This window comes from Indicator indicator, chromosome Z (genome assembly GCF_027791375.1).
Source record: "Indicator indicator isolate 239-I01 chromosome Z, UM_Iind_1.1, whole genome shotgun sequence".
Classification (NCBI taxonomy): Eukaryota; Metazoa; Chordata; class Aves; order Piciformes; family Indicatoridae; genus Indicator; species Indicator indicator.
Window position 1 is genome coordinate 45,692,544 of NC_072053.1, and position 15,014 is coordinate 45,707,557.

Here is a 15,014-nt window from a genome sequence, read left to right on the forward strand (position 1 = left end):
TTAAAACCTTTTTTGATAGAGGCAGACAGCAGAGGTATTTGGACAGTAGCAGGAAAAAACATCTCTATGTGCTCACCATGAACTATGATGAGATCTTAAAATGCATACTCATAATTTTGATTACAGAGTTAATGTTATTTTTGGGTCCAAAAACCACAGAAGTTTAAAAGGAGAGCACACCTGAACTTCTGTCTTCACTTTAATAAAATGTTGCTGCAATTAAGACCATCCTGGAGAGAAGGAAATAGAGACTCCTATAATTGGTTGTGATACACATTTTTTCTGAATTATGGTTTATAAATTGCATAAATGCAAGTTGCAGGAAGAAAGGTAAATATTTCGTTCAAGACTGATGTCTGGAAAACCTTCTGGGTGGCCTTGAATTTGTGACCCATTCTACTGAACTTACTCTTGTCATTACTTTGTTAAGGTATTAAGGGCTAGAAAATGGCTTATTACTGAGATTACTTGACTTCATTTTGTTTTCAGCATGCTTTGGAGAAGTCTTTGAACAGCACTACAGGCTGGGGACAGAGTGGCTGGAGAGCAGCCAGGCAGAAAGGGACCTGGGGGTGCTGGTTGACAGTAGGCTGAACATGAGCCAGCAGTGTGCCCAGGAGGCCAGGAGAGCCAATGGCATCCTGGCCTGGATCAGGAATAGTGTAGCCAGCAGGAGCAGGGAGGTTGTTCTTCCCCTGTACTCAGCACTGGTCAGGCCACACCTTGAGTACTGTGTCCAGTTCTGGGCCCCTCAGTTCAAGAGAGATGTTGAGGTACTGGAACGTGTCCAGAGAAGGGCGACGAAGCTGGTGAGGGGCCTGGAACACAAACCCTATGAGGAAAGGCTGAGGGAGCTGGGGTTGTTTAGCCTGGAGAAGAGGAGGCTCAAGGGGAGACCTCATTGCTGTCTGCAACTACCTGAAGGGAGGTTGTAGCCAGGTGGGGTTTGGTCTCTTCTCCCAGGCAACCAGCAACAGAATGAGGGGACACAGATTCAAGGTGTGCCAGGGGAGGTATAGGCTGGATGTTAAGAGGAAGTTCTTCACAGAGAGAGTGACTGCCCTTTGGAAGGAGGTGGTGGAATTGCTGCCCCTGGAGATTTTCAAGAGAAGACTTAATGGGGCACTTAGTGCCATGGTCTAGTTGATTGGGTAGGACTGGGTAATGGGTTGGACTGGATGATCTTGGAGATCTCTTCCAACCTGGTTGATTCTATGGATGTATTCCTGTATGACCTGCGCTAGATTGAATGGTCCTGCTCTGACAGGGGAGTTGGACTCGATCTTTGGAGGTCTTTTCCAACTCCTAACATCCTGTGATCCTTTGAGTCAGTTTTCTGTGGTGCTTACTAAGGAGAAGAAGCTTGGGATCCTGAGGAAAGTCTGTGCTCATACATCAGATTGTGTAGTTGACAGTTATTATTTTATTATGAAGTTGATGCTGTTGTACCTGTGAGGGTTTGGTCCTCATGTTAGTTCCACTGGTGCTTCCTGGAAAGAAACTTTGTGATTCCTTTTGTTTTTTTAACAATTTCTTTCTTAAAGGAAGTTTTAATTACATACTTGAACGGAGTTATATGTACCTCAGTTGTACTGATGCCTTTTGAATAATCTCTCCTGTATTTAGATAGTCACCTACTTGTATTTAAGTGCCTGTTTCAAGCTTTTAGAAGCACCTAAGGTTTACAAAAACTATGACAAGCAAATTGCAATAACATCTTTGTTATGTATGGGTTTTGTCTACCAGTGCTACTAACTGTTGTTAATTACTGCCATATATAGTTCTGCTTCTCTCTCTGAGATCAGTTTTCTCTGACCTGGGTAATAAAATCGAAAATAACTTGGTCTGGGTACAACCAGAGAGGACAATGAAGCACATTACCATTTTGGTCTCCTACAGCATACGCAATGTACTATGGGCCTGAGCAACCGGTTGCCTGCAAATCAGGGGCTGGAGAATATACATCTCCATATCTTAGACTTAATGTAACCACTTCTACCCTTTCTGGTGTGTTGCACAGGTTAACATTCAGCCTTCTGAGTGGCACCGCTCCATACTGCTGCCACAGTCCTGGTTAGGATTTATGGGTCGAACCTACAGTGCCATCCTTCAGGTAATTTTGAAGTACACGATGTTGTGCAGAGCAACGCTTGTTCAAGTAGTGTATTTTATTTTTACCAGCAAGAGCATCCATGCAATTTAATTTAAAAATAATGCTTGACATACTTAATAACAAAATTTGTGAAAAGGAAATGAAAATGAATCTTGAACTAATGGGATACTTTGTGGAGTATAACTCATGCTTAGTGTTCAGATTGCTGCAGACTTCTTCTTTTGTCAGGTTGCAAAATGTGTCAATTACTAGAATTTTTATAATATGAAATCTTACCTAGAGCTCTAACCTATTATTTCATGTAGGAATCTTGTAATAATGGTATCACAAAGGATACAGAAGCTATCAAGGAATGTCTGATTAAATGGAATTTCTCTTAACCAGCATATAGTGCTGATACATTGAGAGGGACTTGACTCTTCTGTTTTTCTGTCCTATCTGATGATTAGGAAATGTCTTCACACTTCTCTCATTAGGTTAGCTGACCTGATATTTAGAGCAGTGTAATGTCATTTCTGTTTTTCAACAGAAAAAGGATCTAAAAAACTTCTAGAAGGCTGTCTTTGTGCTAGTGGGAGGGTTTTTCTGTGTTTCCTTGCCACATGAGCTGTTTTCAGCATGAGCAGCTCAGGTTGCTCAGTGAATTCTAGAAGCTTTCACTCTTCCTTACTTTGTTATGTAGCAAAATGTGCTTCTCTCAGATTTTCAGGACAAATTTTATCAGTAAAATACTAGATTCTTAACTGGGGAAGCCCCAGGAAGCAACTATTCAAATTGTAGTTTATGTCATGACAACAGAGAGGGCCGTTACTGCTTTTCTCTTTTGCCTCCCTTCTAAGAAGTTTTCATGAAAATTCAGCATTTATCACACTCATTTCTGAAAGCCTTTGTACTATGGTGTGCCACTGTATGAGGCAGTAGAGCCTATTTTTGTTGCTTCTGCAGTCCCTCACTAGAGACCTAGTATCTTTACTTATTCCCTACACTTGTATGGTACATTTCATCTGAGATAGCCAAAAGAGACTACAACACAAGATAGTTAGTCTGTATGGTTCATAATTCAGTATTTCTGAACAGCTACTAGAGTAATTTGGAAGCAGGCATTCATAGAATGCAGTTCACAGGAACACTTGGGTGAGGATTTTCTTTCCTTTGGACACGTGAGAGTCCTTTTGTCTTTCTTTTTTGAATGTCTACTCACATGTTTAAGCACTTCTGCCAGTTCATGCATTCAGCATGTTTTTGAGACTGAAATCAACCTCATCATGATGAGGTGTTGATTTCATACATAACTTAAACAAATGTTTATGTGCTTGGGGACATTGCAGTAGGTTTTTGCATAGTTTTTATGCAGCTTTCTCTTTGGTCAGCGTGTTTTAGATGCTTCTTTAATTTCTGTGGAGAGTCACCTTTTGAGTGACAGATGGATTTACAGGAGTGACCCTCTTATTTCCTCAGGTTTCTTGCACATCCAAACTATAAGCATTTAATACATGAAAAAGTTAGCTGTATTTTTCACTGGAGGATTAATAACTTAATAAGGAGCAATAAATGACAACCTAAACAAGTTGAGATGTAGTTGTCTCACAGCTGAAGACTGAACATTAAAGCAGAAAAAGGATAAGGAATTCTGCTTTAAGTAGTGTATCAATAAAGTGGTATGTTGCTGTTAGAATCTATTTTACATTTTAGCTATCGGGCTTCTAAATCTCATTCCCTGATTGCTAGACCTGTACCCAAGGAAACATCTCTTTGCATTAACTATTAGAGATATCTCACTCTCTGCTGCTATTTGTGCCATCTGTAGCTCATTTTCCTCACTCAGAATTAAAAAAAAATCTTTCACTTAATTGTGTATTAATATATTGTGTATTACAATAAGACCCTATGTGAAAAGCAGTCAAGTTCATTTATGAAGTTGTCCTCAGTTGAAAGGATACATTCATTGACGAAGTGTTTTCTGAAGAAATCTGGTGATGATTTGCCATGTAACATCCACTTCTGACTTTCTCTAATTCTGTAGGGCAGGCAGGCAGAGCTGGAGATGCAGTTAAAGCATGGAAAAGAAGATCCTGAAGAAGTGCAGTACAAGCAGTTTACAGCGTGGCTCTGGTGAGGAACTGCCTGTCTCCTTCTGATCACGTGTAATGGGAAGTGAGAGGGCATAAAAGAGTGAAACTTTAAAGCCTTTGTTTTAAAAACTGTATAAGCACTAACAGAAAGACCTACAACCAAACACCAGATACAAAGTACAAGCTGGGTAGGTGGGGAGTTGGGGCAGGAAGAAAAAGACTACTGAAAAGATTCCCATAGGCATGGGTTCACAGATTCCCTTCCACAGTGTTTGATCTTTGTGGGATGAACATGTGCAAGGAATGGAAGGCTGTATTTGGTTTTGCATCGTTGAACCGTTTTGGTTAGAAAAGACCTTTAAGATAATTGAACAAGGAGGTCTCCCTTCAACATCCTTTCCTCCACACAAAGCACACAGTTCCCATAGATGCTCCTCAGAAGACCCTTTTTTCCCATGGTTTTCACCAGCTTCCTTGCACTTCTCTGGACCAACTCCAGTACCTCAATGTCCTCTTTGTGGTGAGAGCCCCAAAACTGAACACAGTACTCAAGGTGTGGCTTTACCAGTGCTAAATACAGGGGGACAATCACCTCCCTGGTTCTTCTTGTCACAGCAACCCCTTGCGTGAGTCTCTTGTGACCGAAGGGCAGGAACCTAGTACTTGGCCCTGTTCAATGTTTATTCAGTTGGCTTTAGCCAATTAATCCAGCCTGTCCAAGTCCCTCTGTAGAGCCTTGCTACCCTCAAGCAGATCAACACTGTCTCCCAAATGAATGTCATCTGCAAGCCTACTGGGGTTGCGCTCTACCCCCTTGTCCAGATCATTGATAAAGATGCTAAAGAGAACTGGCCTCAATACTGAGCCTTGGTAAACATCACTTGTAACTGGCTGCCAACTGGATTTAACTCTGTTCACCATCACTTCTTTGGGCTTGGTCATCCACCCAGAATTGTACCATCATTGAACTCATAACAATCAAAACACTCCTGCAATACTGGGCCACCTCACTGCCTCTCCTTCCTCACCTACCCTTTCTGAAGAGTTTGTAGCTATTGATTGTGGCACTCCAGTCATGGGAGGCATCTCACCTCATTGCTGTGATGGCCACTGTATCATAGTTGTCCTGATACACGATGGCCCTATTGTACAAGGCATGCGTTTTTAGTCCTCTAATCGTGTGTTGTTGAACTGTGATTGCAGCTTATATTCTTCTGTAGGATGTCAGTCATGGCCAGGATGCTTTTCATATTGTAGTGTAGCAGATCCAAAGCTGGCAATAAAGAAGATTCACTGCATCTCTAATTCTGCCCTGGTATGAATGCAAAACTAAACAAAGGCAGAGAAGTAGCCTATTCTTAATCATCTAGAGTAATGCATAAGAAATTGTAACTACTCCTATGGCTTTGACTTAAGTGGATTCAGGTTCCTGTATTGCCTAATCACATAACTGCCCATACTGGTTTCCATGGGTATAATAAGTGCTGGATAAATTGTTACTGTTGTCTGTTGTAAAGCATTTTTATTTTATTATGCTTATAATAAATAATATTATTTATTATAAATTATTATAAAATTTATTTTATATTTATTATGAGATGTAGCACAGTGATCTGGAAACTTGCATGCAACAGCTCAGATAACTGACTTTTGGGTGTTGCATGAATTTGTATTTTACAAAAAGTAGTATGAATTCAAATAGGAACCCTTTATATATAAACATTGGTAGTGTGCACATGAACGTGAAGAAATATTAGTTGTTAAAAAGCACTTTTACAGTTTTAGTGCTTGAGATTAATTTGTGCTAAGACTTCTGATAGCTAGATGACATTAACCTTTAATAGACATGTGTAAGGCATAAGGGGAAATTAGCTGAGTTCATGATACAATGAATGTTTCTGTTGCAGGGTCAGAGATATGTTGACTGATGTCATCAAAGGTGCTTCTAAGTAAGTGCTGCTAATTTAGTACAGATGAGAATGATTCCTCTTTTGTAGCAAATCTTAATACTTTCTTCAAGTGGTTATGTGCCAGTTTCATGATTTCAGAAGACTGCTGTTATTCCCTGACTTGTGCTTTGAGGTTTTTTCCACTGACTGTATTAGAAGGGCTGATGCTTTGTGTTTTGAGTAAAGCCTGTGCAGTGTTATGTACACTGTTGATCTGTTCTTCTGGGGGTTGTTTTTTGTTTTGTTCATTTGTTTATTAACTAGTAGACTGCCTTAAGTAGCTTCATATATCTAGAATTTGGATGGTCTTTAGGGAAGTGTGGGCTCTTCAAAACCGTATTATCTCTGTTAAGGTGTCTTTCTTGTGCCCATGTGTCCCCAAAGGCAGAAAATTACATATTTTCATATTGTCAAAGGTTTCCTTTTTTTTTTTTTTTATTAGAGTTAGCACGTGGCCTTTAGGCAGCCTTAATGCCTTAACCTGCCTTCTTAGGCTGCTAAAATAATTTGACTTCTTCTCTCCGCTGTCTGCAAGCTTCCTGTTATGCTTTGCCCCTGGTTAACATGAAACTGGTCATTTGCTTAACAGCGAAAAGTGTCAGGAATATGAATCCTCATAAGAACAAGTACTTAGAAAATCTTAAGTCATGAAAATGTAATCAGTGAACAAATTACATTGAAATCTCACAGACTGTGTTAACTTTGATATTCTCATAAACATTTAGAAGACTTTGAAGTACTTGTGAGATTTGTAGAGATTTTCATTAAGACTTTCTATAAAGGTTTAACCTCTTTACTTTTTTAAAGGAACATGTTCAGATATTTAAGATATTCCTACTATTACATTTCCTTTCTTGTCATCCTGTCTTGAAGAGCCTGTTAAAGAGGGGTGAAATTGGAAGATCTGCTTGATATTTTAGGTACTCAATAAATAGTTCTGTTAAAGTAAGGTATTAGAAAGAAATAAATCAAGGAGTAACAAAATAATAAACTGTAAATATTTTGTGTTCTTCATCTCAGAATTAAAGTTACGAATTTAGTTACAGAAATTCATTAGCAGAATTAGTCGAGGTAGAAGCATCGGTCAGTTGCGGGGGAGTGGTGAATTTTCTGTAGGTAACAACAGGACTTCCTGTGCACATCTCATCTCTCTAGAACTTCTTGTACTTACAGACTTTTGTTAAGAAAATACTGGGGGTTTTCCTCATATTTTCAGGAAAGAGTAAGACACTGCTCTGTTTCATCCTGGGGCTTGCCAGAATGATGATTTTTACCTCCATTAAATGTACAGCATCCACCTTTCATGAGTGTAGATTTGTAAGTTTCTCTCTGAGGTACATCATGAAATGCAGCCTTTTAGAAGTTGATAATCAACAACAATGAAAGTTATATACATAGATTGGGAAATTATTTAAAGCAAGAGATATGGGGAAATTTTAAAAACCTTATTTATACACCTAGTTGTAGTTATTTGTAGGTATCTCTTTTCTGAAGGGAAACAGGACTTGCATGTCTTATTTTAGAGTGAAACCACAGAAATCCAGAAAATATTTTTATGAAAGTGAGATCTATGGATCTGGAACAAATACCTACATTTGCAGAGTAGGTGCATTTTTACAGAAATAAGTGAGGAAGTTTGTAGAAATGGAATATGGATGCAAGAAGTGTAGTACACTTTGTACTAGTCTAGTGCAAGACTATAAGTGGTCTAATACAGTTATATTGTTCAGGGGTTATTGCAAAACCACTAAGAGTTCCAGCAGCATTATATTGCAATATGTGTTTCCAGGAATGACTGGGATATTGACATTTTAATCTGTTCATTAAAATGAATACAGTTATATTCTCTCTCTTTTTCAGGTAGCAGAATTTTTTTTAATTAAGTTCCATAAAAGTAAAGGGCTTGCACTGTGGTAGAAGTTAGTACTCCTTGAAACTTACCATTTTCTGTTATATTAATATTTTCACTGCATAGAGGAGTAATTAAAAGCTTCTTTTAGGCTGAGATGAGTGATGGCTGCTCTGCTAAATTTCATGAAAAGCTGTTGTTGCAGGCACCTGCCTCTCTGGCATTCTCTGTTTGAAGAGCCTGATGTTGTTGTCCTATGTAGAGATACTTCTTGTTAAGGCCACCTGTTTAGTTTTTGTGACTGCTACTTGCTCTGCTGAGTGGCAGTCCTCATAGTGGAAGCAAGCTTCTGTTTCTATACAACTTTTTGCATTCTAGGCTTTATACAAAAGACATACAAGGGAAAAAAAGACTGAAACGCCTCTCTTTACCATTCTTTGTTTTAATTCCTAAAGATGAAATGTAATAGACTTTTGCTGAGCTAGAGGAAAGCCCAGTAAAGCTGCTAGGTGCAAAGACCTTCCCACTTGGACCACCTGTAGCATAGCTTTCCTGCACTGAAATACATAATTTGCTGCCTTTTATTGCTATTACACTTCTTTACTGTTTGCCTTTTTATTGTCCAGAGACAGCCCAGTGGTGAAAGGGAATGTGATTTTTGCCTTAACTGGTCTTGCAGTTGCTGTAGCCAAATATGAAAGCAGCCTTTCCTCATACACTGAAGGGATTCCTGAGGTAAGTCAATCTGGGAAAGAGGTTCTCTATTTTTAATAGAATACAGTGAAGCCATATGACTAGGTGCTTGCAGGGCTAGTAAGTGGATGTGAGTATTTCCCATTTTCAGGTTCAAATTTCACCCTGCTCAATTAATGCTATCTGGTAGCTGCTGTGTGATCTATACAAAAGCAGTCAGTATATAGGCACCTTCTCACAAGAAACCTAACCATTTATGTGTTAGTTTTTTATAGATGTGATAGAGGTAGTGGTGTCTTGAAGGGTCAGCATTGTCAAATAAAACATAGTAAGGGCAAGTAAAATATACTGATGACAAAATAATCTCATTCCTGATGGACCATAGTTGGAACATCAGCTGCTGAACTTCTGTTCCATTAAGACATGATTTAAGAAAAAAATAACAATGAATACTGGGGTTTGAATTTTTTTGCAGGCTGAACCTGATTTTCTTCCCACAAAACACTGGATTTCTATGATCACAGAGACCCTATTTAGTATTGTAAATAGCCGATACCACCCTAAAGGTCAAGTCTTCCCATGGTTCTACCAGGTATGTGTTGTGAAGTTAAAGACAAAAGAATATATCTCTATTTAATACATGGAGTTTTTGGTATGGTGTCCTGGTCTTTGTGTCCTGTAGTGGTTGTAATACAGGAGAATCAAAACTTGCTTTTGTTCTTTTTCTTTTGTTGTGTTTTCTGCTTATGTAGTGAAAACCACATCTGAGAATATATGAATGAAAAAAATTTGTAGGGGAAAAAAAAGAAACCTTCAAACCCTAGAATTTTCAGTGTGTCTCCTCAGACCACACTATCAAATCCTGAGTGATTCTGACACCATTTCCCCTGGCTCTGAAGTGCATAGTTTCTTAAGATCTAGTAGTTGTGGAGCCAGTGATTCTTACATTACAGTATGTCTTGACCCCCTGATGGCCAGTAGAAGTTGTCTCATATGTGCTTGCAACATGATAACCAGCCTAAAATTCTCAAGCCATGTAAGTATCAGGTAGTTCTTAAGTAGCAGCTGAAGGTGGTCTAAAAGTTCGGTGTAGACCTTAAGGAATAAGTATTGTCAACTTTTGACTCTGTCAAAATGACCAAGTTATAGTAGTGAGATGTTAGAATCAAAGCATTGATAATGACTGATGGATCCGAGTGAGCTCTGGCATGTGACCATTGCTATCACTAATAGGGGACATGGATCATCAAATCAAATGCAGTGTTAAGTAAATACTACACGGAGTGTTCGTAAGGAAATTCACCTACTTGGTTGGCACTGGCAGTTCTTGCCAATTTTTTCTCTGACTCCTGCCTTTCAAAATAATGCTGTTTGAAAAAGATGGATTTGAGATGGAAGAATGTGGCAGTGTTTCATTTCTAAAATCCACTCTGTTTAAAAAAAAAAAAAACCTTACACTTCTAAAATCTAGAGGCGTAGAACATAAACCACTGTCTGGCTGAGTACCTTGCATCCTGATGGGATGGGGTTTTTTTTATTTTTTCCTATTCAGAACTGTTTGTCGAAGTTGTTAAATATACATTAGGCTATTACTTAGAATCTGTCCATTGCTTTATAAGTAAAGGTACCTGTGGATTTTATCTTTTGAGGTGGAAAGGAATTAAAAACCTTAAGGGATCTTTTTTCTAGAAGGCATCCCTACAGTTATCTTTCCAACTGCCATAGTACTTTGTCATCCTAGGTGTGACGTATTTAAGGTAGTGGTTTTTCCAACTTGCTTAATTCTTGGTGTCTCTAATCACAGAAGTACATTAACATCATGACTAGTTTCTCTTTGCTCTTCTGATTGTGCTGCTGGATATTTTGGTAAGGAAGGTAAAAACTAAAATAGCTGTTAAAATGTAATTGCATCCTGTCTTACCCTTTTTTCACAGTTTCTTACTTAATGATCTTATTTACACTTAAGAATTGTACTTGGAATTACCCTAGTTTTAAGCTTCTTATAAGGTAATGCAAATGGAAAAGCTACTGTTGGGAATTCCATGAGTTACTATTTGTTGCCAGGTTGCAATATACCTGTGCTTCTGTTTGCTGCATAGGTATTTATTTTAAAATTCTGAAGTCCTGAGTGTTACTACGTGAAAAGGATTTTTTTTTAACTTCCTCTAAGAGGAAAATAATGTAAAAAAAAAATTAAAAGTATCTTAACTTATGTTTTTCTAGAAATCCTATTCCAGTGAAAATACTGCTAGTATTATAGCTCGTTCCTGTGCCGCCACTGCTTTGTCTCTCCTGGTGCCAATTTTCATTGTGTCATACAAAGACAAAGTTGAGGAGGTCCTGAATATGCTGACTGACAGGTTACCTGGGAAACCAAATGCTGATGAGTCTCAAGCTGTTCAAATCCACATGGGCCTTGGTCTGGGGATGTTTATCTCATGTTTGTATGAAGAAAAAGTCAGGTGAGGATTACCATATGTAATGCAATACCGTACATAATATAGGTCTGCAGACAATGTAATTTTTCCTGTATAAAGCTTTAACTTCTGAGGAATTAACCTATTTTCAAGTCCTAGGCAAATGGTTCTTGAGGGACTTTGCAACCTTTCTTAATATCCTGGATATCTTGCCAGTCTTTTAGGATGAATGACTAATTTTTGTTGTATCTTAAGGTACATGTGGAAAACTGTCAGCTAGAATAGGGGGACTAGCTGCTCTAGGAGACTTAATTGTAAAATAATCCACGGTTCTCATCAGTTCCTTTCTAAGTGGTACTCTGGACACTGGATAATTACCTCATGTGAGTACACATACGGGGATGGAGTTGCAGCAGAAGTGGTGTAATGAGCTGTCTTTAAACTAAGCTATTAGCAGCTACATTGGCAGCAAAGAGGCATTCTGAAGTTGATAGAAAATGCTTTCTTTACAAAAGGATTGGCTGCAGTTGCAAATTTCCAATGATTCCAGAGAAGTGAGGAAGTAGGTTTAACTTTATCCTCCTCTAGCTTCTTGACTACTAGGAATTCTACCTGCCCGTAATAATAATAACAGTAATAACATGATAAATGTTAATAGCACAGGTAAGAGGCTAATTTAGCTCAGCAAAGCTAATGTTTTCAGTGCACCTGCCTTTGTTAAAACACTACGCAGCATTGCTCTGTTCTAAGCTTTGTGCTTCAGTGTCTTGATGCCTTACTGTTTCTGACTCTGGTATAATTTGTGGATGGACTGTCTCTGGATGATTAGTCAGTGCTGACATATGAGCTATGTGCAAGCATTAAAAGATTCTTAAAGAACGATGTTAGATCAGCTTGTTGTTTTGGCATATGTGAAATTTGACAGGGGAGGAGAATGTGTTTGTTGGTTTGACAAAGGGTGTTGAAATTAAGAAATTTATCCAAAAAATGTTTAGAATCTGTATCAGTTTTTACTCTCCCACTGCTCTGTGTAATTTCAAAGTTTAATCTCACACAGTCTTCCAAGCATTGAGTTGCCATAACAGCAAAACTTGTAGAGGTGTAGCCATAGCTACATCTGTAGCTAATACTGATTCAGAGAACTAGTTTTCATTAAAGTTGTCCTGTTCATTAAGAAAACTGTGTACATGTTTTGGAAGAGGGGAGCACCTATGATGTCTTTGGAGTAAGATGTAAATGCATCCTTTTTCATCAGTTAGTCAAAGAGATGGAGGGAGATATTTTCATGAATTTTTATCTTATAAATTGTTACAGGTCTAGCTGAGATGTTCCGTCAGTATCCTGCTCCAGCTGCCAAGCATGTTTTACAAATCCTGGGTGCTGGGTTTTGTTCTGGATGTTGCAGCTATAATGGTTGCAATTTAAGGTGTCAGTATGTTTGTATTACTTATATATGAGCATCTTTGAGTGTGACACAAATTACCAGTAACACAATCATTGCTTACAGACTAGTATAATACTTGTTATCTCAAGAAAACAACTCTATTTAGTGGCATGTTCGGTCTTAGCAGGAGGTTTAATATACTCTGTGATGTAAAGAGCAAAACTATGGTTTAGATTTTTTGGTTTCTGTTTCGTTTTTTGTAGTGATGTGCCTGGTCAGCAGATTAACTTAGTTCTACTGAAATCCCTGGATGCATTAGAAGACTGCTGCTTTGATACCAGTCTGGAGTACAAGTGAGTTTCCTTCCTTACTGATGATACTTTATTTTGTACTCCACCTTCTTAATTGATTCTCTTCCTTAATTATACACAGAAGAGTATAAGGACATGATAAGGAGACGGCCCGTTCTGTGAGAAGAGTTGCTGTTGAGAGCCCCCAGTGCTATCCTTTCTCATAGATGAACCAGCTGTGGTCCCACAGCCTCTGCTTAGGGCAAGGGCCTTTCTCCCTCAGTAGCCTCCTATACAGTTTTATTGATGTCTTTCCTGTGTTCCGAGTGTTCCAGGTGTGTTGGTGAGCAGAGAAGAGAGGGGTGATCCTTCTCCTGGCTCTCATGACTTTGTCCTGCTCATGCTGCCTGTGCACTGATGGCCCTCATTGCTGCCTGGGTGCATGTATGGCCCTGGCTGAGCTTGTTGCCTGCTGCGCCAAAGCTGTCCCCAAGAGCTGATGCCCAGCCCCTCTGGTCTCAGGTTAGCAGGTGCTAGGTGCAGGACTGTGTGTTGGTGCTTTCTGAATTTCAGGGTTTTCCTGCTGGTTTGTTCTTCTGTGTACCATCTCTTCAATGTGAGTGCATCCGTGTATATATATTGACCTGCTCAGGCAGGTAGTCAACTGAGAGAGGAGGTAGAGAGCCTGAGAACAATCAGTGTGAAAGTGAGATAGATTGGTGGAGCCATACTCTGAGTGCAAGGCACCAGGAAAAGGCTCTATAAGTAGTGGAGGCCCCCCACTCCTCATGTCACCAGACAGGAGGGGACATAATGGGCAAGGGGGAATGGAAAGAGGTCCCTCCTCAAGAGAGGCAAGCAAGAACCTCCTCAGCCCCTCTCACCTACCTGGCTGCCATTGCACAGTAGGTATGGGGCTTTGGGACTTGACAACCAGGAGAATGAAGACGGAGACAAGGACAGGTACAGTGCTCTGCCAGGGAAACTGGACAACGGCAAGGAAGGTGGCTCTTCCTGCTTAGAGGAGTCACTGAAGTCTAGCCAAACTGCCCCCTGCATTGAAACCTTCTCAGTAAGGAGTAAAAGACTCACTGTCATTATTGTCACTGGTGACTCACTGCTTAAGGGAGCAGGAGGTCCGATATGCAGACTGAACCTGCTACACAGGGAGGTCTGCTGCCTCCCAGGGGCCTGGGTTAGAGATGTAAGGGGGAAGCTACAGTCCCTAATAGTACCCTCAGAGTATTATCTCCTTTTTGTTGTTCCAAGTAGATAGTGATGAACTAGCAATAACTGCTCCAAGGACAATGAAGAAAGGAATTCAGAGTCTTGGGTCAAGGGATCGGGAGCACAGGTAGCGTTCTCCATCCTTTCAGTTGTGGGGAATGATGAGGGATTAGGCAGGATATACCAACATATTAATACCTGGCTCTGAGCCTGGTGTCACCAGCAGGGTTTGGGTTTTTTGACCATGGCTTGATTTACAAGAGGCCAGGCCTGTTGGCAGGAGATAGGAATAGCCTATCCCAGGGGGGGAAAATGGTTTTAGGAAGGGAGTTGGCAGGGCTCATTGACAGGGCTTTAAACTAGACTTGAAGGGGGAAGGGGATGAAATCAGTCTCTGCAGACAGGAGACTGAGAGTGGTAAGTGAGAATCGGGAGAAACCAGCAGCCCAACTGAAGTGCATGCACACTAATGCATGCAGTATGGGTAACAAACAAGAGGAGCTGGAAGCCTTGGTGCAGCAGCAAAGCTATGATGTAGTTGCCATCACAGAAACGTGGTGGGATGACTCACATGACTGGAGCACTGTATTTGATGGCTATAGGCTCTTGAGGAGAGACAGGCAAGGGAGAAGGGGTGGAGGGGTGGCCCTGTACATTAGGGAGGCTCTGGACGCCACTGAACTGGAGATTAAGGATGATGATGTAAGTGCCTGTGGGTGAGAATTAGAGGAAGGCCAACAAGGCTGACATCCTGGTGGGAGTCTGTTATAGACCACCCAACCAGGATGAAGAGGTTGAGGAATTATACTATATGCAGCTAGAGTCTATTTCAAAATCACCAGACCTTGTTCTTCTGGGTGACTTTACTCTGCGAGATGTCTGCTGGAAACTTACCACAGCAGAGAGGAGTCAGTCTGGAAGGTTCTTAGAGTGTATGGAGGATAGCTTCTTATCACAGCTGCTGTGAGAGCCTACCAGGGGTAAGGCTTTGCTTGACCTTCGTTCTACAAATAGAGAAGG

At 40.1% G+C, this 15,014-nt stretch overlaps 1 protein-coding gene across 3 annotated transcripts in view; it reads left to right on the forward strand.

Moving 5' to 3' along the window:
• FOCAD (focadhesin) overlaps positions 1-15,014 on the forward strand; it is a 112,730-nt gene that overhangs the window by 66,333 nt on the left and 31,383 nt on the right. For all 3 annotated transcript variants that reach the window (XM_054397472.1, XM_054397474.1, XM_054397473.1), the window contains 7 exons: positions 2,021-2,113; positions 4,137-4,225; positions 6,093-6,134; positions 8,610-8,718; positions 9,152-9,268; positions 10,900-11,138; positions 12,741-12,830. In XM_054397472.1, the coding sequence (XP_054253447.1) occupies positions 2,021-2,113; positions 4,137-4,225; positions 6,093-6,134; positions 8,610-8,718; positions 9,152-9,268; positions 10,900-11,138; positions 12,741-12,830 (779 nt within the window). The remainder of the gene's footprint in view (positions 1-2,020; positions 2,114-4,136; positions 4,226-6,092; positions 6,135-8,609; positions 8,719-9,151; positions 9,269-10,899; positions 11,139-12,740; positions 12,831-15,014) is intronic.